Source organism: Ovis canadensis, chromosome 5, assembly GCF_042477335.2.
Source record: "Ovis canadensis isolate MfBH-ARS-UI-01 breed Bighorn chromosome 5, ARS-UI_OviCan_v2, whole genome shotgun sequence".
Classification (NCBI taxonomy): Eukaryota; Metazoa; Chordata; class Mammalia; order Artiodactyla; family Bovidae; genus Ovis; species Ovis canadensis.
Genome location: NC_091249.1, coordinates 35,245,080 through 35,270,686, shown reverse-complemented (window position 1 = coordinate 35,270,686; position 25,607 = coordinate 35,245,080). Strand labels below are relative to the sequence as shown.

Genomic DNA, 25,607 nt, shown 5'->3' with positions numbered 1-25,607 from the left:
AATACAAAGATACACACCCAGGCTCTGGCCACCCCACATCACACACAGGGCTCTGCAGCCCACTGTATACATGCACAACGGGGAGATGGCCTGAGGGGTGCACGGTACATCAAGATGGAGTGGCTAGGTGGCCTGGGCCTCCTGCTACGTGGTCAGGGCTGGAGGGGCAGATTGGGGCTGCCAGCTGAGGTGTGACCCCTAAAACCATGGCAGGGCACAGGCATTCAATAGCACACAGGGAAACAGGCGGAGAACTGGAAGGCCCACGGGTCTAGGACACAGTGGGGGTCAGCTTCTACTGAGTAAGGCCCAAGGCCCCGGAGGATGCCCTGTGTCACTCCGGCAGGCCACTGGCGGCCACCAGCCCGCTGTCTCTGGGGAGGCCATGCAAAGGAAACCAGCTCTGTTGGCTGCTGGTGGCCTGGGAGACATCTACGGGAACCTCTTCAGGACTCCAGTTTACTACAGTCCTCCAGCTCAGACAGGCTAGCCGTTAGCGGGAAATGAGGAGACTCCAGAGGCTGTGGGAGAAGCCCTGGGGCAAGCTGGCACTACCATCACCTACTGGCACGTGTGTCATTAACTGCGCCAACCAGCTGAGCCCATACCAAAGAGGATGCCTGCGGGGACCAAGTCTACTACCCAGCACCAGCCCCCGGGAAGCCTCCCCTGTTTGAACCCTGGCACATGAAACATCCTGATGGCCTCAGACATCCATCCCAGGGTCATAAGATGGACAGATAACCAGCAGCTCTGGCTCAGGGGCCAACTAGCTGTGGCCCAGGAAACAGCCCAGAAGCAGACCCTCACCTCCACATCCTGCATGGACTTAATGACCACCCCGCACTCTTGGCCTCTGTCTTTCAGGGCCTCCTCGAATGGCTCCATGAGGATGATCAGCTTGAGCCCCGGCGTCTCCTTCCTCTCCACGTGCTCCAGGAGAACCACAGCTTTCTGAGGTTTATCCACGATCACGGTGCTGATGTCAGCTGTAGGGGTTGTCAGGGAGAGTCAGGCTGTGCGGGCATAGGCTGTGACTGCGGGCAGCATGTGCCAAGTAGAACCACCACGGGCTGTGTTTGCCACAAGACAAGCTTGTGTGTAAATGAAGACGTATGACAGGTCACATGGGACATGTTTCCAGAGGAAAACTGCCCAGAGCCTGGATGAAGCCGAGGGCAGGAAATCTCTTGGAAAGAATGCTTGAAATCTACCCTCAAGAGATTCCCTGGGGTAGATTCCAAACATTCCTTTTTCTCCAGGTTCAGCTACTATCATCCCTGGTCTAAGATACTGATCACACCCCAAACACCTGCCTTAAGCTGAAGGGAACTCAGAGGGTTGGCAGCCTACGTTGGGGGCTCGTGCAGAAGCTCCTTCTTGGCAGCCCTACTGTGTGGAAGGAGCCTTCGGGTAAAGTCCAACTGGGGACTCAGGAAGCCAATTCAAGGGCCAAAACAGAAGCCCCCAGCGTTCTCTGAGAATGGCAGCGAAGTGCTTACTAGTGTCAGACAGTCAGCATAAGCTGAAGGCTGGGAAGGGGAAGTGGGACTGGCACCAGGGGCAGGAGGGGGCAGCTGGGCTCACCTGTGTTGATGATGTAGCGGACTGCCCCAGGGCCCAGGGTGTCATATAGAGGGACCACCACCATAGAGTATGTGTAACAGGCAAGCTCCGCGATGATCCACTGTGGAGAGAAGTGGGGTGGGGTCGGGGGAGCACAGAGCAGGTAGCAGGGCTGCGCTGCCCTCAGCCCAGGCAACCCGGATCCTTGCTTGGGGCCCTGTGACGAGAGTGCTCTGTTCTGGCCCTGTACACAAGGCAAGGGTCCCATGCAGCTAATGAGCTGTGCCTGCTCACCCACAGCCTTCTAGTCCACGCTTGCTCCAGGGGATCACGGACTCCAAATTACCCCAAGCCCACCTCCGGGGTTTGTACAGGCTTCTTCCCCAGGTCCTTTCTCTCCCATGGCTCAGGGTGTCAGCTGTTTGTGCAGCTGGGTTGGGTGTGGATGGAGCTTGGCTGAAATGTCCACCCCGATTAGGGGCAATGCCAAAGGAGTGAGAGATGGCATGATGAAGGATATCCATTTTTCCTCTTGCCCCAGTCCCTTCAGGCAGTGGGAGCTGGGCTATCCTATGGTACCCAATCCTGTATTCCACTGATGCCTCTAAAACCAGTTAAGGCTGATGCTCACCTCTGGTCGATTTTGTGCAAAAACGCCAATAAACTGATCTGTACATGGTTTACAATTGTGCTGGAGAAGTCCAGACCCTAGAAATTCAGCCCTGTCGGCCACCTGCACAGAGACACAGAGCAGTGATGGGAAAGCAAGGGTTCTTCACCAGGGAAGGGAGAAGTGCAGGTGGGATTTCTATGGTCTGAGGGAGCTCCCCAACTCCCTACTCAGGTGTGTTGGAAGTCTTGAAAGGTTGCTGCCAGGAGTTTGACAGACAGGCCAGACAAAGAAAAAGTAACTGAAACCCTCCAGGGTGCCCCCAACCCACCCTCCCACCTCGTTCCAAGCGCCAGGTCTGCGTAGGTAGACAGGGTGGGGGCTGTCTTCTATTACTCACCTCCTGGTAGGACAGCCACTGATAAGGCTGCTTGGGATTCCTGAAGCCAAGACAGGGTCCATTCCCTGCAGAGAGATAAACAGACCTCGTGCCAGGGAGGAGGGCAGGGTGGCAGTGCCACCTGCACCCACTCAGTAGACACCTGGATGAACCTCCCACCCTGGGAGGCAGTCCATGGGCCCCACCTGCCTGTCTAAGCCTGCTGAAGTGCAAGAAGGCCTGAAGTACACAAGCATGGCATCTCCCCAGGGAGATCAGGGAGGCCCAGGAATGGGAACTGACACAGTGCCAGTTAGTTCCCACTGTGACCTGTGTGATGCAGCCGCAGGAGGACACGCAGACCCGGGGGCCACTGGGCAGAGGTGGCGCTTTGCCTCTCTGTGACAACTCCCTTCACCCAGACCTCCTGGAAGGCGGGTTCAGAACCATGCCTGCCAGTAGCCTGGTAGTTCAAGGCTCACCAGGGGCTGCCAATGGGAGACAGGGAGGATGTGCTAAGAGGCAGCTTAAGGTCAGCAGTTCCAGGTCTGGACAAAAGCTGAGGTCAGCCCTTGACCGCATTAGCAGTTATCTGTGTGACTGGGTGGCAGGAGGGCTAAGAATGGCTCCTCTCCCCTGACCCTGAGAATGCCTCACCCACCGCACCCCTGGAACCACACTTACTCGCTCCCACCCTTGCACCTGCTCAACCCCTGCCACAACCCTTCCATACTCCCATGGCCCCTCTCACCTGAGATCCTAAGCCCACGGCGGAACACCTCGTACATGGTCCTGGCGTCGTCATAGTAGTGGGTGAACAGCTGCTGGCTGTCCCCTATTACGGATCGCCGGGCCCCTCCACTGCCCTACAAACCAAGCACAGAACGGAGAGGCAGGTGGGGTGTCAGGAGAGGACAGGGTCATGCACAGTGTGGGTGCACGCCTGGGCCACATGGCTGGAACCGGGACATGCTTTGTGCGCACTCACACACATGGCCTGCACACACCCGGGCTGTACACACACAACCTCTACACACGTTCATGGACACACGGCTTGTACACACTGTAACAGGCAGCTCATGCCCATGGGTCCAGTATAGCGGTCTCCTACACAGGCACACACAGCACCCACACACCAGGTCGGCGCACGCTAACTGCCCATGATCGTTAGTTACTGTGCACACACACCCAAAGTCCACTCACACAACAGAGTGGTGGACGCCGGCTGGAGTCAGGCCTCAGGACCAACCTGCCCAGGTGCTGCTGCCATGCATGTGGGTGAAGAATCATGGCTGCCACCCATCACTCATGTAACAGTGTGATTAGCCTGAGAACCCACTGAAGGTACTTTCCCGGGAATCGCGTGGGAAGGCAGCAAACGCCACGTGTGCTGGGGGCTGGGAAAGGAGCTGGGCTTCTCCTGCCTCTTCCCCTTCCTCATGCCACCCCTCTCCTCAGGCTCCCAAGCTCAGTACTCTCCAGAATCACCGCTCCAACTCTTCTCTGAGCACTGTTTGGGCTGTGCTGGGCTGGCCCACAGTCCACTACCTCTTGGAACACCAAGTCTGAGGAACAGCGTGAGAGCTACAAAGCAAACAGCCGGACTCTAAACCACAGGCAGCACTCAGCTGTTTTGCAGTGGACAGTTCTGCTTGGCCAGTGCCTCCTGAGCACCAAGCCCGTGGAGGACCTGTGTGGGAATCTGGGGCCCGACACAATCAGACCTGGTGAGCACTCGAGAGGACAGAAATGATGAAGCAAGGGACTGTGTGCCAGGGACAGAAGGGGCTCGCGTGGGCAGGTGTGTCAGAGTGTGGCTGCTGAGCTGGGTTTTAAAGGATACCAAGGGGTTTACTGGGCAGAATGAGGAACAAGGACTGGCAGTCTCACCAGAGGCAACAAGTGCACACACTTGGGGCAGGAGGGCACCTGGGGGCTGGAGGCAACTCATGCCGCTCCAAGTGGTAAATGGAGGGGTCCAGAGAGGCAGCAGATCAAGGCGAGGCGCTTCAGCTTTAGGTGGAGGGCAGTGGGGAGCTGGGAAGGATTTTAAGCCAGGGTAAGAGACATGATCTGAATCGTTCCCTACCAGGTAGCACACAAGAGTAAATGCTACCAGGCCCTCTATGATCTGGATCCCTCTTACCTCTCTCATCTCACCTCCTACCACTCTCTCCTCGCCTCCTTCACTATAGTCACTCTGGATTCCTGCACTCCTGGACGATGAGGCAAGGGAGGGCACCACCCTCCCAGGAAGAGAGGCCTTGGCTGTGCCCATGACCTGTCCTCCCCGCCAGACCCACGAGGGACTCATTCTCTGGCCCTCAACCTGACCGCATCCAGATCACTGTCACCTCTAAGCCCAGAAGCCCCAGGGGCCTCCCCACACATGGCCCATGCAAAGCCACAGCAAAAATGGCCGTCTCTCCTACTACTGAAAACCCCAAATAGATCCAGGCTGTCCACTCCAAGAGTCCCTTTCCAGTTCATGGGGCTTTGTCCTTGCTGGCCTCTCCAAGTGGGTTAATTCATCTTAGTGCTTCCTCTGTGTCATCTCACCAAATCCTTACCATAATGTTAGGAGGCAGGTTCTCTTTCTATTGCCCACCTGACACATGAGGAAACAGGCTGAGAGAGTTTATAAAAAAAAAAAAACTGCCAAGGACCACAAGGCTAGTAAGAGGCACAGTTGGGCTGCGAATCCAGAGCTGCTGGTCACTGCAGGCAACTAAGTTATATACCCACAGCCCTTCCCCACCTCCCAGCCACACCATGTGAATCGCCACTTCCCAAAACCACCAGGTCGCAGTCACACACCTGCACCTCTGCACACATTTCCAAAGCATTTTCTGGAAAAATGCTCTACAGGTCCCACTCCTATCTCGGCCTGTGCCCTCTCCCACCAGGCAAAACTCTGTCATGCTTATGATCAGTACCTACAAGATATACTGTCAAGAGCAAAAGCAAGGTGTTGCATGGTGTATGTGGTGTATTATCATTTTAAAACATAGGCAGATGTCTATACGTTTGCTTGGGACAACAGCTAACACAATTCTCAGGTGAAGAGAACTGGGAGGCAAGGGGAAGAAGGTGGAAGCTTATCATTCTATGTTGTTTGGTTGCTTCTGAACTGTGTGAATACACTAACTATTCAAAATAACTAAAAGAAGATCCTCTGGAGGAGGGCCTAGCAACCCACTCCAGTATTCTTGCCTGGAGAATCCCATGGACAGTCACAATGAGTCAAATACAACTGAGTCACTAACACTTTTACTTTCAAAGATTTTTTAAAAGGCAAAATAAATTCCATTAAGAAACAAATCTTACAGGTCCTTCTAGACTGAGCCTGAAACCCCTTGACCAGGTCGGGCCGCCGTCCCTTCTTCCCTCAGTGGCTCTGCCTGTGAGTTGTGTGCTCTGGAAGGGCAGGGCCCTGCAGTCAGGCCCCTCTGGGTCCCAGCTCCAGACCAGGGTCGGGCACAGGGAGAATCTGGGAGGAAATTTACCCAGCACCTCCTTGAGAACATGCTTAGGCCTCCTACTGAGGCAACCATAAGCCAAGGCCCCCTCCCCAAGAAGCAGGCAAACCAGAGGCCCAGGGCAAGGGCCAAGGTCAGTCTCCAGCCGGATGTCGGCTCCTGGGAGAGGCAGAAGGCGCATCTGGTAGGAGAGCCTGTCCAGGGCCGCTTCAGAGTTTCCTGGCTGGCTGCCCAGGGAAGACACCAAGATTCTCTGGGCCATCTGAGGTCAAATAAGCCACAAGTTCGGGTTCTACCTTCAAGACGCCTGTCCCCTGCCCACTACTTCCCACAGCCCAGCTGCTCACACGCTGCTCACCTCCACCTCCTCTGACTGCATCAGGAGATTGCACGGTGGCTGTAAGGCCTTCGGTCTGTGAGTGAACCAGTAGGCGAGGATGGCGGCTAGCGCACCCATACTCACGAGGGTGGTGGCCGAGAGGCTGCGGAAAAACTGGCTCAAGTCGCCCAGCTCGGGCAGCCGCAGCATCCTCAGGATCTCCTGAGCCTGCATCTTCTCCAGAAGTGAGAGGAAGAACTCTGCGGGGAACGAGAGGCAGGTGAGGGAGGCGGGCTGGCAGGAGGCAAGGGAGGGGCGGTCTGGGGCCTCTCCTCCCACTTGAGTCAGAAGCCACACGCTGATCCTGACCAGGCACCGAGCGTGGTGAGATGTGCAGTCTCCTGGAGCAGCACAGCATATACTAGGAGCTGGAGGCCAGGAAGGGCCCTTCCTGGTGACAGGCCAGAAGCCCTTAGCAGCCATACCAGACAGTCGGACATCCGGCCCAGCTCTCCTGAGAAACATATGCTCAGGCCCTGGGCCATGCCTGACATGTGCTTCCGCATCTCCCAGGGGTGGAGCGTGCTCTGACAGCTCTGGAGTTAATGCCTCCGGAGCCCCAGAGCCTGGGTGTACTGCCTCTCCTGTGTGGTCACAGCACCTTGTTTATCCCTGCTCCCGCGGTGTGGACTGGATGGAGGGGGAGCAGATGTGCCTGGCACCGTGCCCAGGAGGAGTGGGGGTGAAAGGATGCAGACGCCTTTCACGCCACCTCAAAGCTGCCAACACCCGGCTCTCACCCTGAGGGACACAGAGAAGGCGAGGGGGCAGGGCCCACAGAGCAGCCCCGACAGATGTGAGGGGAGCGAAGCAGAAGGCGAGGGTTCAGTGCACGACACACAGCAGAGTCCCCTCAGGCCCACGAGGGGGCTCTCCTTGAAGAGAAGCTATAACCAAGGGCCTGCCAGGGGCAGAGGTGATACTGGGGCCAACTTTCTTCGAAACGGCAGTGCTCCCAAGAGCAGCCAGGCTGAGGTGCGGGCCCGGCTCTCCAGCCCTGGACTGCTGACCACTACGCACTGCGGCTCTGCACCACCACGGACCAAGAAGCCAATGGCTGGAGGAAGAGGTGGCCCGCCATTAACAACAGCCCTGTGCTGTGCTCCCTGGGATCCCATCTGCTAATGTTCAGAGGAGAAAGGAGGCAACAGAGAGGGAGCGAGAGTTAAGCTGGTGGGAAGGAAAAGGAATGAAGGCTCAGAGAGAAAGGATTCAGCAACGTGCTGGATCCCTCCTAGGGACCACAAGCATCCCTCGTGACACTGCATATGGTGGTCAGGGTGCCATGATGGGATAAAGCATGCGGTCCAAGTGGACACTGTGGGCCTACTAGGGGCACATGGAGGATGTCCTAAGGTGGCCAGTGGGGGCTTTTCTGTGACCATCACTGGGGGCTTAATTTGGTTCAAAAAGGGAAGCCCCCGAGTGCTACCAGGCCCTCCTGTTAACTGCTAGGTGAAGTAATGCTGGCAAGACACGCACATGGCTAGCTGGGCTCAGGGGTCTGCACTTCACCCAGGCCTGAGGAAGGCAGCAAGGGTGGGCCAGGTGTTGGGCGCTCTGCCCCCACAGGGGCCTTCTTGTGTCCCTGCCTACCTGGAGGGCCCAGAGCCAGGAGTGCTGTATGCCATCTATGGTCTGCAGCTCAGGGAGGGCGCCTGGCTGCCATGCACTGGCCTTTCACCCCATCTCTGGATGCACAACTGTTGTTTCCCTTCTTGGGAAAGAATGAGAAAGGCCAACAGCAGCTACTCTGCAGCCACAGGATATGAGCCAAATCGCGAATGCTTGACCCCTAGGAGAGGAGAGAGCTGCTGAAGTTCCAACAAATGGCATCTGTGCTAAACATCACCACACCAAAGATGAGGTCAATGCTGTGCAAAGTCACTGCAGAGGAAGTGGGCAAAGCTCCAGAGTCCAAGTCCCTTCTCCTTCACTTATGAGCTATGCTAGGTTGAGCACACCTCACTTCTCTGGACCTCTCCTTCCCCATCTTTAAAATGGGGACAGTATCACTATGCATGTAAAGCTCCTCATCCTGGGTGTGGTGTAGCTAGAGGCATGATGGGACTAAAGAGATGGCCAGCGGTATGCTTGTCAGAACAAGGAGGCTGTTCAGCCCAGGCTGAAATACACTGGGCACAGGTGTCTGAAAACAGGTACGTGGACCCACAGGGGTTTATGCTCTACGGATGACATGGCAGGCAGTGTGAGCCCAGGTTATACTCATCAACCACACACAGGGTCTGGGTGAGAGAAGCGAGCCCCTACCTAGCCAGAGCGTCCTGAGTCCCTGAGCCAGAAATCCAGTTTTACCAGCAGCCTGCTTGAGTTGGATCAGTTTTGGGGGCCACCCCACAGGAACAAATAACTGCTGGCAAACTGGAGAAATTAAGGTTCTGCGTCAGCAACGCAGAGGACAGGCTATGGACCAAGGTAAATCCACTAAGGAAAATTGCTCTGAGGAGGACCCTGGGCAGGAGGCCAGCTGGCTTTCTTAGGATATTTACTTCCTTAAGCTGCAAATAAGAGACTAAGTTACAGCCAGGCCCATCAGATAAAAAATGACTCACTACATAGTGGAAAATCTAGATATGCCCGCTAGCTCCTTGGGTGAGCTCTGAGAGCTGAATGATAGCAGCAGACTCAACTGACTCCATCGGCTAGGAAGGCAAGGCTCAAGAAGTCCCTGTCCAGCCCTGGGGCTCAACTATGCAGTCCCAAAAGTTTCAGAGAAAACCCTGGAAGTATGCCTTACTACCTCCAGTGTCCTTGCCTGGAGAATCCCATGGACAGAGGGGCCTGGTGGGCTATGGTCTATGGGGCTGCAAAGAGTCGGACATGACTAAGCAACTAACACACACACATGCCTTACTACCACCAGTCTCTGGCCCTTGGCAGTTCCTTGCAGGCCCCAGGCTGCAGCCAAATGTGGGCATCGGTTGCAATGCTGGGGCTGTCACAGAGCACAGAAAAGAATGACTAAGCCGTCCATTCACTTACCCATCTATCCACCCACTCACCTAGCAGACCCTCATACGGCCCCACTCTGATCTAGTTCAGTGCTAGGCACAGGGCCAAGCCAGATGTGGGCCTGCCCGCAGTCTCATCAGGGAGATCCAAAAGGGAATGGACAGTGCTGTGAGGGCAGTTTGGGCTGTGATCAGACATAGGGCACCAGAAAAGATGCCCAACTCAGGTCCAGAGAGACTGAAGGATAAAGAGGAAAGGTGTCCCAAGCAGAGGGAAGCAAATATGCAAAGGCTAGAGCTGAGGGAGACCACGGAGCACTTAGCAAACTAAATATTATACCCAGGAAAGAAGTCTGGAGCCCTTGAACTCTTGTACGAGGTCCAGGGCCACAAGTCTGAGGCTGGTTTCCTAGATGTGCCGAGCTTTCAGTCATCACCAAAGCACCACAGACCCCAGGAGAGGGAAAAACAGAACCTGCGTAAACTCCCTGAAATGTTGGTATACCCAGGAGTCCACACCTCCACACTGCACCACTCAGTCCTCATGACTCCTTATGAGGTGGAGACACAGAGACTCCACCGAAGAAGTTACCTGCCATTGACAGGTGCAGTAAGCGAGCAGGGGAGCCAGGACCTGAGCCCCAGATGACCACAGCCTCTAAACCACCGCCTTGCAATGCACTGCCACCCCAACGCCGGCCTACGCTGTGCCGCCCACACCCACAACTCGTGCTCTCCTCTGCGACAGTGCTGAACCCACAGAAAGGGCTTCCCAGGAGGCACTGGCAGTAGAGAATCCACCTGTCAATGCAGGCAGATGTAAGACGTGGCTTCAACCCGTGCGTTGGGAAGATCCCCTGGAGGAGGGCGTGGCAATCCACTCTAGTATTCTTGCCTGGAGAATCCCATGGACAGAGGAGCCTGATAGGCTGAAGTCCATAGAGGCACAAACAGTCAGACACAACTGAAGCGACTCTGCATGCAAATCCACAGAAAACCAGCTTCAGACCTGGTCAGAAGAGTCCAAGCCCAGGTCAGGGGGTGGGTAGGGGGCAGCACATGACCACCAGAGCCTGTAAGCAGGGAGCAAGCCAGCCAGGCCAGCCACTTGCACGTCACCATGCACACACTATAGGGGGGCTCCCTCTTGGCCTCACATTACGAACTTGCCATTTTCCCACAGTTGGGTTCCCTTCCAGGAAGCCCACTTGCCTGGGACGCTGGAGGGTGGTGGGAAAAGGGCTTGGCCACCCACTCCTCCCCAGGCTCCTACTCAGGTGCCCACCCTATGGAGGCAATTCAAGTGACTGCAGGTCCTATAGTGCTAAGGCTGGGCCTGTGCCACTTCCTGGCTGGGCAGCGACCAGAGGGTGTCATTCCTGCAGGCTCACCAATCTCAGATAGTCAGGGGTGCTTTCACATGCCCTGAGAATGCTTCAGATTCTGGGACCCACCAGAGGGGAGAGCTGCAAATTCAGGTCTTCTAAGGACACGGACCTCAGAGCCAGCCTGTGTCACCAGGCTTTTGGCTTGAGGCAGGGCCTGGGAGTCTGGTCTCATCTCATTACTTAACATGGCCTTGGCCTCTTTTGACCTCTGCTCCTTCTCTGTCAAGCTGGTGTAGCGCTTGGTGGTCCCTGGGGTCTGAGCCATTGGTGCCTCATTCCCTGTCCCCAGGAGGCTCTTGTGGTTGCAGCAGCATTGGGCATGGGTAGGGGGCGTGGGGGAGGCGGACAGCAGCTAAGGGAATCAGCGGTGGTGCTGGTGTTGCCAAGAGAGCAGCTGTGTTTGTAAATATTCACCTGGCAAGGGTTCCCAGCCCTCAGCATCAACTAGCCTCCTCTCCTTCCGCATACCCTATGCCTTCTTCTCCAGTTCAGAATACCAAGTGGTAGCACCAGGCCCCTCCTCACCCCCATGGACGGTGGGGAGTGACAGGCACAGCTGTTAAAACTCAGGAAAGAGAGAGAGTAGGAGGAAGGGGACCCTGGTCGGAAGCATTCTGACTTCAAGGTGGCAGAGGCAGAGCCCCAGGGCCCATTTCCAGTGCAGATGACCCCCAAACCCATGGCTCCACTCCAAGAGCCCTCTGCTGGTCCAGCTTCCTAACCCCACCCCAGTACTCTAGACTTTCACCATCTGGGAAGATGGCTCTGTCAGGACTGCTTCCTAAACATCTCCCAAATCTGACCACTCCTTCCCACCCTGCTACCCTCCCCCTCCCCTCAGCCAGGTCTGGTCCAGCCATCACCAAGTGCAGCCCAGACTCCCACACCAGTCTCCCCACAAGCCACCCTGCTCTGTGCAGTGTTTACACCGACACCAGAGTTATGTTCCTGATACACGAATATGATCAAATCGTGCCAATGCTCAAAAACGTTACCTGGCTCCCTCCTACCTGAGGACAAAACTTCGAAGTCAGCACCCTGGTACTGAGACCCTCCATGATCCTCAGATTCTTCCTTCCCCTTAGAAACACATTGGCTTCCCTCTATATCTGCCTGGAGGCAGGTCAGGGGGGCGGGAGGCGGGGTGGTCCGTGCAATGGGTTTATGCAAACCTCTGAGGGCTTCAGAAATGGGGACGCACAAGGCAAGCCAGTAGATCATTAAAGGACTTCCTTAACTCCCAGTGAAGGGCTCTGAAACAAAATTATAAATTCCTAGGGTCCAGGGCTCCTGCAAACAAGCCAGGGAAAAGGCCCATAGGAGAGTTCTCGTGCTGGACTGACTGGGTCCAAGTCCTGACTCATACTGATAGCTGTATGACCTCAGACAAGTCACTTTACCCCTGTGCCTCTTTCAAAAATTCTCGTGGACAGAGACTATAGTGCCCGGTGCATCGAAAGGAAATATTCAATAAACAGAAGCTAGCTCAAGCAATTACTCTGTCTCTGCCAAACGAAAGGGCTCAAAGACAACCTGGAGAATGACATGCATTCACACCCTACCTTTCCAGCAGGCTCCTGGCACTGGGCAGGCAGCGAGCTGGTCCCGCCAGTACCAGTCTCCCTTTATAAAGGGTATGTGGGGCTTGGGGAGCACTTACCACATCTTGATCAAAACACAAAGGTGCTGAAGGCCCTGCCCCAAGTCTGCCCTCCTGGGGAGGGCTGATGGCAACAAATGCCTGCTCTGAAGAGCCAGCTGGTGGTGGGAGCTCTAGGAGTGGTGGCAGAGGCTCCCCTGCAGCTGTGGCAGTGGGTCTGGTAGGGAATGGGGTGCAGAACAGCTCTATGGGGAGCTGATGGCCCCTCAAGGCCTCCGCTGCCCCCCACCCCCAATCTGCATGCAGGGCAGCATTGGCTCAGATCAGCTCAGAGGCAAGCACCCCAGCCTTAACCCCCATTCTGCCAGGTTGCCAAGAGCCTCAGATTATACCCCTCTGCTTCTCCCCACCTCCACCCTGTCTTCAGTTCTAGAGAGCGGTTTGTCAGAAGGGTTGCTTAAGGACAAGTCTTCTTACACATCTATCTGTGGCCAGGCCCTCAGCCGTGGGCTGGGGGCCTGCAGGCAGCAGGAGCGGTGGGGGCGGTGGGAAACAGTGGGAGTTGGGGAGGGGATGCCAGATCTCCTGGCAGAGGGAAGCGTGCACCATTGCCCAGGAATCTCCTCCAGCTCCTTCCAGGGGCTGCCTCCACCCCCACCAGGTCACACCCAGTCTACTTGGGGGAGAGGAAAGAGATTAGGCACAGCCCCAGAAAAAACATTTGCTTAGAGACGTTCTGGGCAGTGGGGACACTCCAGACCAAATACCAGTATTGGCAGGTAAAAGATCATGGCCGAGCTTCCCCGCGAGACCCCAGCACAGCAGCACACCAGCCCCTTCTCAAGGCCTGCCCTGAGATGCTTTCCCAGTTTGCTGGTGTGGGGTGGGGGGCAGAGGAGGGGTGGGTGGCGACCCTGGAGCCAGAATCCACACCTTGGCCTGCTGAAACCAAAGCTGAGCCCCGAAACTCCCTCAACGCCTTTGGCAGGCAGCCTGGGACAGTGAAGTCCCAGGACGTGCAGGGCCTCAATCCTGCAAGTTTTCTTCACGGGGGAAGGAGTGGGGGTGGGGATCAGCTGCAGCCTTTTTCACTCTTCCTTCCCAAGCCAAGATATGACAGGGCCACTGCCGGACAGTAAAAGGCAGGTCTGGCCCAGAGGACCCACCGCACCACCCTCAAGCCCTACTCACACTCGGTGCTTCTGAATTTTTCAGAACAGGGCCTTCCCAACACCGTCCACCTCCTCAGCTCGCAGTACAGCACTCTGAGCTCCCTCTTGAGAGCTATGGGCTCAGCCTGCCTGGAAACTCTAGTGCCTGCAGGCCTTGCAACACCTTCCCTGGAGCTGATTCGGCTTCCCCTGCTGGCCCCACTATTGGGGGAAGGGCTGCGTGGAGAGCTTCCTGACTCAGCAGCCCTTACCTGGAACCTGGCTCCCAGGCCCCAGCCTCTGGCAACCCCCACCTTCAGGGAGCTCTAAAATGTACAAATGCCTGAGGAACCACCCCTAGCCCCCAAAGCCCTTTTCTCTTCTTTCCTGGGGGGGACCCTTACTTATCTGTGCACATTTTCAGAGATATCTTTAAGGTGTCCCCAAAGCCCTTTTCTCTTCTTTCCTGTGGGGGGAACCCTTACTTATCTATGCATATTTTCAGAGATATCTTTAAAGTGAAAGCCTCCTTCGATGCTTCTCAGGGTAGCTTCTGGGGTAGAAAGTTCAGTGGACATAACCCCGGTCCTGGCTGACAGAAAACCACACGGGGTGCCAAAGGCGGGGAGTCCTGGCCCAGCAGTGCTGCCCCAGAAAGCACATGGCCCAGGAGCCAGGTCAAGAGAAGCACAAACCTCACCATCCCACCTCGGTGGCCTGGTCTGTTGAGACGAAGACACAACAACTCTCCCCCAGCCCAGTACCCTCCCCGTCCACACAGGCATTCAAGCTCTGTGCTGAGAGAGGGGCCGCCTTCCTCCTGGGTTTTAATTAGACTCACAGGACCACAGACGACTGGGGCAGACACAGGGCTGAGGGCCTCCCCAAGCTGGGAATTGCTAGGTGAGGCCCACTGCACAATCCCCCATGAGACACAGGCCCAGGATTCAGGGTTGCTGGGTTACAGAGTGGCTCACCTGCCGAACCTCCCTGAGGAGCCTGAGTGTAGTTCTGAAGGTTCAACTCAGACTCCTGATGTAGAAAGGCCTAACTAAAGGTTGGCTGTGCCCGACCACTGCACAGGGCCCGTCTCAATAGCCTGAACCCGCCTCGGACAGGCTTCCCTTCAGCAGTTCACTTGGGGGCGGCCTGCATCACCTTCTGCTCCCCCCATCCTCAGCCCAGCACCTCTCAGGAATCTCACTCACCCTAAGCCCTGGTCAGGGAACATGGGCTCGCATTCCTGACAGCCATACCGGGAAGCCAGGCTCAAACAATAGTTAATCAGACACTTAAAAATACAAATAGCCTTGAGCGCAGAGGAGCAAAGAGAAACACAGTGTCTTTTACGAGCTCTGAGATAAAAGTTGTCCTCACCACAAATCAGGCCGGACAAAAATTCTCAGAATGAGGAGGGGCAGCAGATGTTAAGACAATGGCAATGTTCCCTTCAGCAGTATTTCCAGCGGACGCTGACTACGAGCCTCGGGCCTCACCGTCCTTCCTTCCACACCAGTTCCGGCGGCGGGCGGCAGACAGGGAAAGTGGTGAGGGCCTTGAGTGCTACACAGGCAGAGGCTACACCCTGGCCAGGCCCCACTGTGCAGGAAGCCAAGTCCTGTGGCTGCAACATGATCATTTCCCCGCCCCGCCCATCCAGGTTAGGGCTACCAGGGCCCTGCCTGGCCTTGGGAGCAGTGATCCCCAAGGGAGCGCACACGGCAAACCCTACAGGTCCAAGCTCAGAAAGAGAACGCGGGCTGCTCCCGGCAGGGCCGTGCTGTCCTGCTGACAGAGCTCAACCACCGGTGGCCAGGGTTACAGGTGGGACAGGATGTGCCTCCCTCCAGCTCCGGGAAGTTCCTCAGAGGTGGGTTGAGGGTCGTTAAGAGGTGGGTGGGGTCACTGAGGTGAGGGGAGCAAGAGAGCAGTGGGCTCGCTTGCCCACCTGTTCACTCAGGAGCAGCTTGGAGACATCCTGCTCGGGGTGAGAATCACGAGACAGAACCTGAAACATCCTCAGTCAGGGACAGGGAGCAAGAGATTAGGAGCAAGGTGGGACGGAGAGTTCTGAGAAGGCAACAGAGTCCCAGAATGAGGCCTGTAAAGTGTGGGGACTTCTGGGGAGGAGGCACCGAGGCTGAGAAGACGGCACGTGGCTGCCCAGAGCAAAAGCCGATGGTCTGCGCTATACATCACCCTGTGCCTTACACATTAGCCACAGGCCGATGGTGTCTGCCAGCTCACCCGACCTAGCACTGCAGGGTTTGAGAATGCCAGAGTGTCCCAGGCAAGCCGTGCCTCCAGATCCCAGACAGAGGGACCACGACCACAGCCAGGAGCCAACAACGAGCCTATCCCCACCGTTTCCCGGGTCACGGTTTATTTCACAGGAATGACAACGAGCAGCGAAAAGGGAGTTCTGCTTTTGGTTCAAGTTTTCTGGGACTCTGATAAACAGCTCAATTTTCTGGCTTCCTCATTTTTTGACCAAGTTCCTCTTGAGAACTGTACAAGAAGAAACAAATCTGAATCTCGCTCAGTTCAGCACAAAGTCTGTGCTGGTCAGCGGGACCCTGCCACCTCCTGAATCGTCCCCTCTGGAGTGACTCAGGGCCATGGAGAGGCGACTGACTTCTACTGCCCTCCTCCAGTCACCAAGACATGTTGTTGGCTGGGGAGAGCTGGTGGCGTCCACAGAGTTAAGGCAGCCCAGCCCACTGCTGGTCAGGGAGGACTGAGAACTCAGGCCTCCTTTTCAAGGCCAGGATGAATGGGGACTATGCAAATCACTGCCTCCGGAGGAGCTGCAGCAGGGGAGGGGCTGCTGCTGGCAGGCCTGCACCTCTCTACTTGGGTCTGTCACATGAAAGGGTTTGTATTCCTACCGCTGCCTCTGGCACTTGGCCAAACTGGGGCTGTTCTCACCAGAAAACAAAAATCTCTTTCAGACCAAAGCTAAACCAGGTCCCGGCTGGCCCAGGGAGGCTGACAGACGTTGTTCACACTGACCCACTGAGGAGTCATCACCTGGATTCTCACTGAACCCCCCAGCTCTCCAGAGGGAGCTGTGGCTGCTTAGAAAATCACTGCGTCCAGTCAGGGAAGGCAGGGCCAAGAGATGGGATCGGCCCATTCTGAGGCTCTGGCTGTATGTCCTTCTCAGAAATAGTCATGACTGGGCCTCAGGAAGCAAACTTTTGGTGCGAGGGAACTTCAGTAATTCTCATGGAGTTGATGCGAAATGCGGAGAAAGAAATGGGAAGAAATATGTGACAGTGAACAAGAGCCCTTGCAGGGCACAGAGAAGACCTTTAAGAATGGGGGTCTCAGGTACCCCTGCCTGCTGCCACAAGCACCCCTGGGCTGTGGGTGGGGTCATAACCCAGAACCCAACGTGCACAATCACGCTCCAGAGCTGGGACTCCATCTCCCGCAGAGCTCCACTATAAGGTCAGACTTCAACCCTGTTCAGACTTTCAGAGCTGCCTGTCTGACAACCAGGCGCTGTCCATTAACCATGGCACAAATATCTGTATCTACCTACATATTTTTAAAAGAATATATCGATAACAAAACAAAACCCCAACCAGATTCCCACCATATTTTATTACAAGACAGATGGAAGAACACCATCTCAGAATAGAGGATAGTCGTGTAACTTGAAAAACTCTCAGTACTGCCTTCATCCTCCACACTGTGCAACATGTGGTTGCAGATCTCCTCTGCAGAGGATGACACTGAGTGAAGAAACCAGGTACAAAACAGCGCACACCCTGGGCATCCACCTAGAGTCAGGACCCACAGCGGAGGCTAACCTATGTGGCCAGCACAAACCCTGTAAGCTACGCAGGACAGATGCTGCACAGACGCCCATCGACAGGTGACAATGACACAGCAAGATCTCAAACACACATATGACCATTTAGCCTGAGATAGAATTTAGGACAAAACCACCTCGGAGCTGATTCGGAACCGATAGGAGGGCTTGTGAGTGTTCCACAGGTATTCTCAACCCAAGGCAAACAGGCCTCGTCTGCCTCTTAATCTCTGATGACCATCCACCCTCCTCGGTCATCCGCCTCCTGCTGTCAGCAGGGAGCATACACCATGCCCAAGAAATCCTGAGAGAGTTCATGGGGCTGCCCCACTGGGGAGAAGCAGGAAGTAGGGAAGGAAGAGAAACGAAACTTCAATCCAGATGGAAAAGGGGGCTTCACAGGTCACAGCCTTCCCTGCTGCCTGACCTGTGGCAAGGGGATCAGGGACACATATCCCCAAACCTCCCAACAGCCCACTGGGCCAAGGGAAAGGCGCCTTCCCTTTCTCTGTACCACTCCAGGCAGAGCCAGGCTGAGGAGGAGGCAGCCGGCAGGCTGAGCGGGGGCTGAGTACAGGTGAGTCGGTGGTGTCCCCCAGAGAAGCACCCCCAGCACACCTGCTGGAAGGTACGTTCTCCAGCATCCTGGGGTAAAGCTGGCTTCACGTAGAAGAATGGCCAGAGCACCACCCCTTCCACAGCCAAGGGGTCACGGCAGGCCTGGATAGGTCCTCTCGGAGGCCCCCTTCTCCATGTGGACACCTGCTTTCCTCTTACTGACCTCTAGGCCCTCACCATCCACCCTCAGGTCAACCTTACTCTCCAGTCTCACTGGCTGGCCCACATTCCACCTTGCTGCGTTCTCTGTCCCAGCTCTGACTACCTTTCCATCCCCATCTCTGACTGTCCCTGCTGTGTGGCTCCAGCTGGCCATGCTGTCCAATCTCTGGCAGACTTTACTGTCTGCCCCCCCAACCCCATAGCCCTCCTGTCCATGTGGCAGGACCCGCAGTCAGTCCCCAGAATGGTTTATAGCCAAAGCTGGGGGAAGGGTTAGTGGTCAGGAGGAACCCCACTGGGGATTCTTGGCCACGAGAACAATCTAGAGGAAACAAAAATCAAATCAAACAACGAAAATGCACTAGTGGGAAAAACAGGGCTACCAAGGGCTAATCCTGGTAGCCACCTCCTGTGCTGGTGGGCCAAACTGTGGTGGTACACGGAGAGTGGGTCAGGGTTCCTGGTGTCAACTGGTGGGCACTGTCCCAGAGCTGCCCATTCAACCTGGGCCAGCCTGTCCTCTCTCTCCATTCCTCCAACAGCCATAGTCCCTAGAGCTATTCCCGGCCCTGAGAGATACCAGCCCAGGTGTGCTTACCCCAGGATCTGGCAACAGATGCCGACTGTTACCTCACTGGCACCATCCTGTCCTGGCTTCCTGCTCTAAAGCCCCAGGTGGCAGTTACCTTGGAATGCAGGCCTGAATGAGCAGATGACAAATCAGAAGCCAGCCACCTCCAACTCTCCATGGCCACCCCCAAGCACCCCTACTCCCTAGAGTAGCTGTCAGGAGAGGAGAGTATCTCCAGGAAGAGCTGGTGAACGGGTACAGATGGGACTTCTTGGGATCTGAAATCTTTCAGGCTCTGAGATTACAGATTGAACTTCTGAACAGATAGCTTGGTTTGGCTCACATTTGTCCCAGCCCATTTCCCATCTTCCTACTTCTACCTGTCATGGACCCTCAAGCCTCACATGAATCAGGAAACCACACCAAGTAGCTAGGTCAGAGAATGACCACACCAACCACAGGATCCCAGAGCAACTGAGCAATTATGTGGCACCACTTCTGGGCCTAACCTGAAGGCCAACCCCAAAGGCCCCAAACAGCACCTCAGTCACAATGCTCCCCTCCTAGGGCTCAATGAGTGGTTGGTGGGGACTCTGACCAGGCCAACACAGGGCATGGGACCATCAGATGAGATCCTCCAGTGAGCTGAGGACCGGGGCTAGGGCCTCCTTTCAGCTCTGCTTGGCCAGAGTGAGTTCCCAGCCTACTGGGAGACTGGAAACTTGGAGCTCTACGGAAGTGATAGGATCTCGTCCTCAGAGAAGACTACCGTCCACAAAACCCATCACCCTGCAGCTGTAAGTGCAGCCACTCACTCATTCGTGAACTCACTTCTGGAGCACCTCTTTCTGTTCTGAGCGCTCCAGTGAGGGCTGCTACGGCTCTGGCTGCAAGGGGCTTGCACCTGCTTTCCCCTAGGACTTCCCCCATATTGACGATATCCCGCAGCTGGGCAGAGCGCCTGGCGCCCAGCAGGAGCACATTCAAGGTCTGCTGTCAGTCAGTGGACTCGTGTTGAGACAAAAGATTATAAAGCACATCATTATTAAGATAAATTATTCTCAGGAATTTTTCTTATCATTCACTTATGCAATCAACACTGACACACACTGTGTACTGGCCCTGGCTTGGGGCACAGGCAGGAGACACCCTGGCTCTGCCCTCAGGAGATCACGTAGGAGGCCAAAGACTGCAGTTTAGTGGAAGCTGTGCCCCCAGGAGATGCGTGTGGCTTGAAGGGTGCAGGGACAGTTCACCTTGGCCATCCACATGCTCAGTTTTGGCCATATGCCCTTGATACGGCTACCACACAGAATAAAGCCTCTCCTGCCTGGCCTCCTAGGCCTGAAGAGCCCAGCCCCGGAGACCTCACTGGCTGAGTAGAGATTGTGCCAAGCTCTCATTCAACTGTCTTCTCAGTCTTTCCTCTCATGGATCCTTCTGCCTGGAATGTCTTTTCTTTCCCTACTCCCTTTTGGCATGTCAGAGTCCTGCATCTCCTTTGAGGAAGGCTTGGCTCAAGGCGTTATAGCTTTAGCTAACATTTAGTTAGCCTTTCCCTATGGGCCAGCTCCTGCTCTTTGCTCTTTACACCTGTCTTCTCCTTAAACACTCCCCGTCCAAGGATTGCTCCCTTGTCTGTGGCCACCGACCAGCCTGCTGGAGGGGCCTGGGTCCTTTCCAATCCTCCAGGTCCCTCTGCGGCCTACAGTCTGAGAATGTGGTCTGACTCGCAGCTCTCAGGGTTGGCTTCACCACTGAACCTTCTTGTGTCTTGCTGCTGCATCTGCTAAAGGGGGCTAACAGCACCACAGTGTCATGGGTGAAATTAAACGAAAGCTTGTGGACTGTAGAACATGGTGCTGGACACATAATATACGCTCAAGAAAACAGCAGTCAAGACAGCACGTTTCCAACACCACTTCTGCCATGAAAACACTGCTTCTCCCCAACAGTACTTCATCCGGTGAACGTCCTGAGGGCCTACTATATGCCAGGCACTGGCTAACTACATATTGCAGCTTCTGTTACACAAATGCCTGCAACTTCAGCCCCTTTTTGCAAAAGAGTCAGAGCCTCATGCTCACTTATCCTGCATGCTGTGTCGGGGGGACAACCCTGGATCCCATCCGGGGCTGTAGCTGAGCCAGATTCGGCCTTCTGAAGGTCAACCCAAGAGCCCTTGTAATCTCAAGGGACAGAAAACCAGTCAGGGAGCAGAGTGGCTAGGTTCTGCTGCCCCCTGGTGTCAGCGTGCTCTCATCGGGAGGACCCCCCTACCCCACCATGGGCTGGGGAGTGAGAGAGGGCACTAAGGTCAGAATTCTCCCGCAGAGAGGTGCACCACATGCAAATCCAGGCCTTCTTTTGCGAAGTGTGCCCTACATGTTCTGCCCAGAGTCCACTGTCTGTCCGATTCCTGGCTGCTGTCCTGGGCCCCCTGGGATGGCCCCAGACCTCACACCAGTCCTTTACCCTAATGGGAGCAGAGATGGAGGGAGAATCTGATTGGGCTGAGCTGAGCTAGGCTGGGCAAGACTGCACCTGCCCTGGACACCCATAGCCAGACTGCTGCCACACCAGTCTCTGCCACCATTCCTCTTCCGGGAACCTAGCCTCAACTGGGCCATCTTTGGCCAGACTTATTCTCATCCATAGTATTGCAACAGCTTCCCACTGCTCTCCCAGCCTCCACTCTCCTCCTGCTGGCTCAGCCTGGCCACTGCAGGTAAATCAAGGGCTTTTCTGCCCCAGAAATAAAACCCTCTTCTCTAGAATCCACTCCCATCCAGACTCCAGCCCCTCTGACAACCCACAATACTCGGGCAAAAGACCCTAAAAGACCCATCTCCCACCACAGTTCTTCCTGCACATCTTTGCTGACCTGACTTTCTCTACCTGGGGTTTGGCCTACCTGCCTCTGACAAACACCCCTGTACACTGCAGAAGCCCACTCAGACGTCACCGGTGGTCGGGTATATGGCTGCGCAGACTGGATCCTGTAGAAGGACACAGGGTTGCATCAGCCTAGAAGTTCATCCACCCAGAGGGGAGCCTCTTTCTATTCTGTACAAGGGTGCCATCTGGCACGCAGAAGTGCCAATCCATTGTTCTCAAAGTCCTCTGAGTGCTCACAGCACTGAGACCATGTTTTCCTGGGCCAGGCACGGCATCTGACTCACCACACCGGGTCTATTTTGTTTTCTTGTTCATTAGTCGACACACAGGTGGGATCTGGGTTGGCCTCAGTATAGCCGTTGCTCTCCCAAGGCTCAGGGCACATGGTTGCTTCCCCCAGATAGGCAGTTCCTCCTCCAGGTGGTTCTCCTCTATCCTTCCCTTGTCTCTGTAGGGCCAGACTGGGTGGTAAACGGCACATCACTCTACATACTATCACTTCAGGGGGGCCTCTCCTAGCCCCAGCTGAGCCAGAGGATTCTGGAAGCTGCCATGGGATCAGAATGTGTTCTCAGTGTTAGCCCAGGTGTCCTCCCTGCCCTCAGAGAAAGGCTGGGTCCAGGCAGAGTCCCAAGGAAGGTAGACATGATCTGGGACATGCCATGACGTGTGGCTGGAGTGAGCGCCACACACCAGCCTCAGTGTTTCACACTTACACCAACTGTGGCATCTTTTGAGAAATTTCCTGTACTCATTGAGAAATCTGGCCTCTAGGGAAGCAGCTGCCCCCCTGTACCAAGAGCCTCCCTGCTTGACATTCCAAGGCCCCTCAAAAGCCCTTCAGTGAGGCGGTTTCCCCACCCTAGGCGGCACCTGATCGCTTTGCGAAACACTCTGCACCGAAGCAGGACTGGAGGCCAGTTTGAGTTAGTGTTGGCTGAATCCCACTTTCAGATGAGCATCTTGCACCGAAAGGATTTTTGTTCCTCAGAGTCTGCTGATGACTCCTGCAGTTCTCAGGCACCTCCCTGTAGCCACAGAAGACCAAGGCTCCAGAGAGCTACCCTTGGATTTATGGCCGGGGGGTTGTTGTTGGTGGCGGTGGTGGTGGTGACGGGGTTCTTGCACAGGGAAAGGGCTCTGAGAGCATCATCCACACAGTAAGCAGGGGCTATTACTATCATCATCGTTATTTTGATACCTCCGGCCCTCTGATCCTAACCCTAGCCCTAGCTCCAACCCCTTCTGCTGGATGCCCACATCAGACCCAGAGGGCCCTGCCCGGCTTGTCCTCAGACCCAGCAGACAGAAGGAGCTTAGGGAGCTGAGGGGATTATGGAGGCCTCACTCTCTCCTCAGCTCAGGGGAGGTGCCCCTGTGGCCGGACACAGGGCAATGGTGGCAGGGGATGCTCACCAACCCTCCAGTTCAAGCCTGATGCCACGAAGCACTTAGCAACGATGGATCAATTAAAACTTCAGATCAAGCCCTAATCTTTCAGATATTATCCATGTGACACTGCCAAGTCATTAACCTCTGAACCTCAGTTAAAAAAAAAAAAAAAAAAACAGCACCACCAACCTCCTAGGATTTGCCATGAATATTAAATAATAGGCAAAGTTTCAGTTAAGAATTTCAAAGGGGTCGACTTCCTCCCCTTCTGCTCAGAAAGAACCTTACTACTTCCTCTGATGCTGCTGTTTGAATGTGAAATAACAATAAAACTATTTCATAAAGCATTTGCTCTGGGCTAGGTCAGCTTAAAGCCAGTTTAAGGTTCAAGCACAGCACGTACATTATTAGGCTGAATTTGTACAAGCGGGTAGGTGGACCCTTTAGTGGTATCATAACCTAGAGGAAACCAAAGCTCACAGAGGACTGACTGATGCAGGCAGGAAAACTGGTGGATGAATGGGTCCTGGGTGAGAGCCCAGGTTCTGTGTAGGGGAGGAAGAGTGTTGGGCAGGGACTTAGGTGGGGGGTCCTCAAAGTTTCTTGAGAGGATGCAGAGGTAAGAAGCTGACTCCTGTGAGGGGGAGAGGTTGTGGGCTGGCACAGTGGGGACACAAGCCCTGGGCATAGCTGAGGAGCCAGGTGAACCCTGCTTTACAGAGGGTCAAAGGTGGGCAGGGAGGGGTTGTGAGGAGACCCTCTCAACCAGGATTGGGATGCCCCAGGTCAGTCTGGGTCGTGTCCTTGACCTGCTGTGGGACCTCAGGGCCCAACACCCTCCATTTCTGGACTCTGGAGATGAACAAGGATAAACTGTCTGTCCCTGGACTTGGTCTTGGGGGACGACTGGGCTCAGGCCTCGTCTGCTCAGTGGATGGTCCTCGCCATATTGGGGGTGGGGGTGGGGGGAGGCCACGAGAACTAGAGGGAAGTTGTGGGGTCGCAAAGACGAGGTTGTTGTGGGGTCGCAGTGAGCAAGCTCTCTCATTTTTACTGACACAGCTGCTTCCCAAACGCGGCCCGGAGCCCGCCAGAACTTGGAAGGGGGCGACCTGGGCGACCCAGCGGAGTCCTGAAAGGATGGCTCAGGAGCCGGGGCCGGGGGCTCAGCCAACCCAGGACCAAGATCCCACAGTGTGCTGGTGATGGGGGTCACGGACGAGGACGGGGATGGAGGGACTCACCCGAGAACAGCCAGAGGGAGCCCCCCGACAAGAGGAAGAAGGTCAGCATATCGGTCAGCGGGACCCAGCCTGGCCCCGCACGGCCTCCCCGGCCCGCAGCCCCGCAGCCCCAGCAGTCGCCGCGCCGCCGCCGCCGCCGCCGCCGCCGCCGCCGCCGCCGGGTATTTTTAGCCCCCGCCCCTCGGCTCCGCAGCGCCCCGCCTTCCCGCGCGGCTGCGGCGTCTCGGCGGGAGGGGGAGGGCCGGGAGCGCGCTCTGCACTGGCGCTCGCAGCCAGTTCCGCCGCGGGCCTGGTCCGCGCGCCCGGTGCGCTCACCCCCGCGTCGGAACCGCCGAGTCCCCGGGCGGGGGAGGGGCCAGGCTGCAGAGCCGACCGGCCCTCTCCACCCCAGCCCAACGTCAGGACTCGGCGTTCTGGGGAAACGGGCAGGAGAGGGGCGCACGGGCGACGCGCGCGGGGTGGGGACGCCGCGCACCTCGCCAATGCGCGACTCTTACCCCTACGCGCGCGATCCTGGCTTTTAAGGCTGGGCAGACTCTGGGTGGCAGAGAGGTTGTGGTCACCTGTTCCAGTAGGCGCACGTGCTGCTGCGCCGCTTCCCGCTGACGCTAACGCCCCCTAGGACCTCAGTTTGCAGACACTGGGAGCCTCTGGGTGTCAAGCCCTCTAAGGAAAGAAGAGAGAGGGCGATAAGGGTCTAAGTAGGATCTGGAAAAGTGGCTGTTAGGACGGATAGTACCCATATTCGCTGAGAACCCCAGATCGCACATCTCTCCTTCTGGGAAGATTGAATCTGAGGCTACCCAAGGTCACAGGAGGCTCCATGTGGTCACAGGCTGCCACACGGGGTCACATGAGGTCACAGGAAGCCACGTGGAATCACAGGTGATTCACCGAAACACAGGTAATCCTGGGCTTCACACACAATCATATGTGGCACATGAGGCCTTAAGACGCCCCTCACAGCTACAAAGAATGGCCACACAGGCACCCGAAGACCGGGACGGCTCCACAGCTAGGCGACCAGTTGTGTTGCCAAACTGAACTCACCCAGCCTGAGGCACCGCAAACCTAATCTACTGACACCAGGTTTTGGTGAGGGAAAATACAGTGTTTATCGCAGTGTTCAAAGCGAGGGAGTGGAAGATAAACCCCAGAGCTACTTTCAGTTCGTCTTTGAGTTAGGGTTTTTTTCTTAAGGGATATGAACAAACAGGCTGAAATTGATCGTCTTGTGACATTTCTGTGACATTTCTTCATCACGGTTTTGAAATAGAGAAGGGGCCAGGGCACAGCCTTTGAAAGAATGGCATTTCCTGAGGACAACATGGGACTTCCAGGTGGTGCTAGTGGTAAAGAACCCACCTGTCAATGCAGG

At 55.8% G+C, this 25,607-nt stretch overlaps 1 protein-coding gene across 13 annotated transcripts in view; it reads right to left on the bottom strand.

Annotated features, from left to right (window-relative positions):
- Window positions 1-25,024, bottom strand: part of ACSL6 (acyl-CoA synthetase long chain family member 6) — a 62,841-nt gene extending 37,817 nt beyond the window's left edge. For 3 of the 13 annotated variants that reach the window (XM_069591506.1, XM_069591495.1, XM_069591500.1), the window contains exons 1-7: window positions 24,230-24,519; window positions 6,393-6,613; window positions 3,307-3,421; window positions 2,577-2,641; window positions 2,198-2,299; window positions 1,588-1,687; window positions 811-989 (exon numbers count right to left, since the gene is read on the bottom strand). In XM_069591506.1, coding sequence (XP_069447607.1) covers window positions 811-989; window positions 1,588-1,687; window positions 2,198-2,299; window positions 2,577-2,641; window positions 3,307-3,421; window positions 6,393-6,613; window positions 24,230-24,278 — 831 coding nt within the window. In that variant the 5' untranslated portion in view covers window positions 24,279-24,519. Of the gene's footprint in view, window positions 1-810; window positions 990-1,587; window positions 1,688-2,197; window positions 2,300-2,576; window positions 2,642-3,306; window positions 3,422-6,392; window positions 6,614-13,564; window positions 13,727-22,466; window positions 22,622-24,229; window positions 24,624-24,726 lie in introns of those variants that run through there. The other 10 variants (XM_069591496.1, XM_069591502.1, XM_069591498.1 and 7 more) reach the window with 10 other exon arrangements.
- Between the last annotated feature and the right edge of the window lie 583 nt (window positions 25,025-25,607).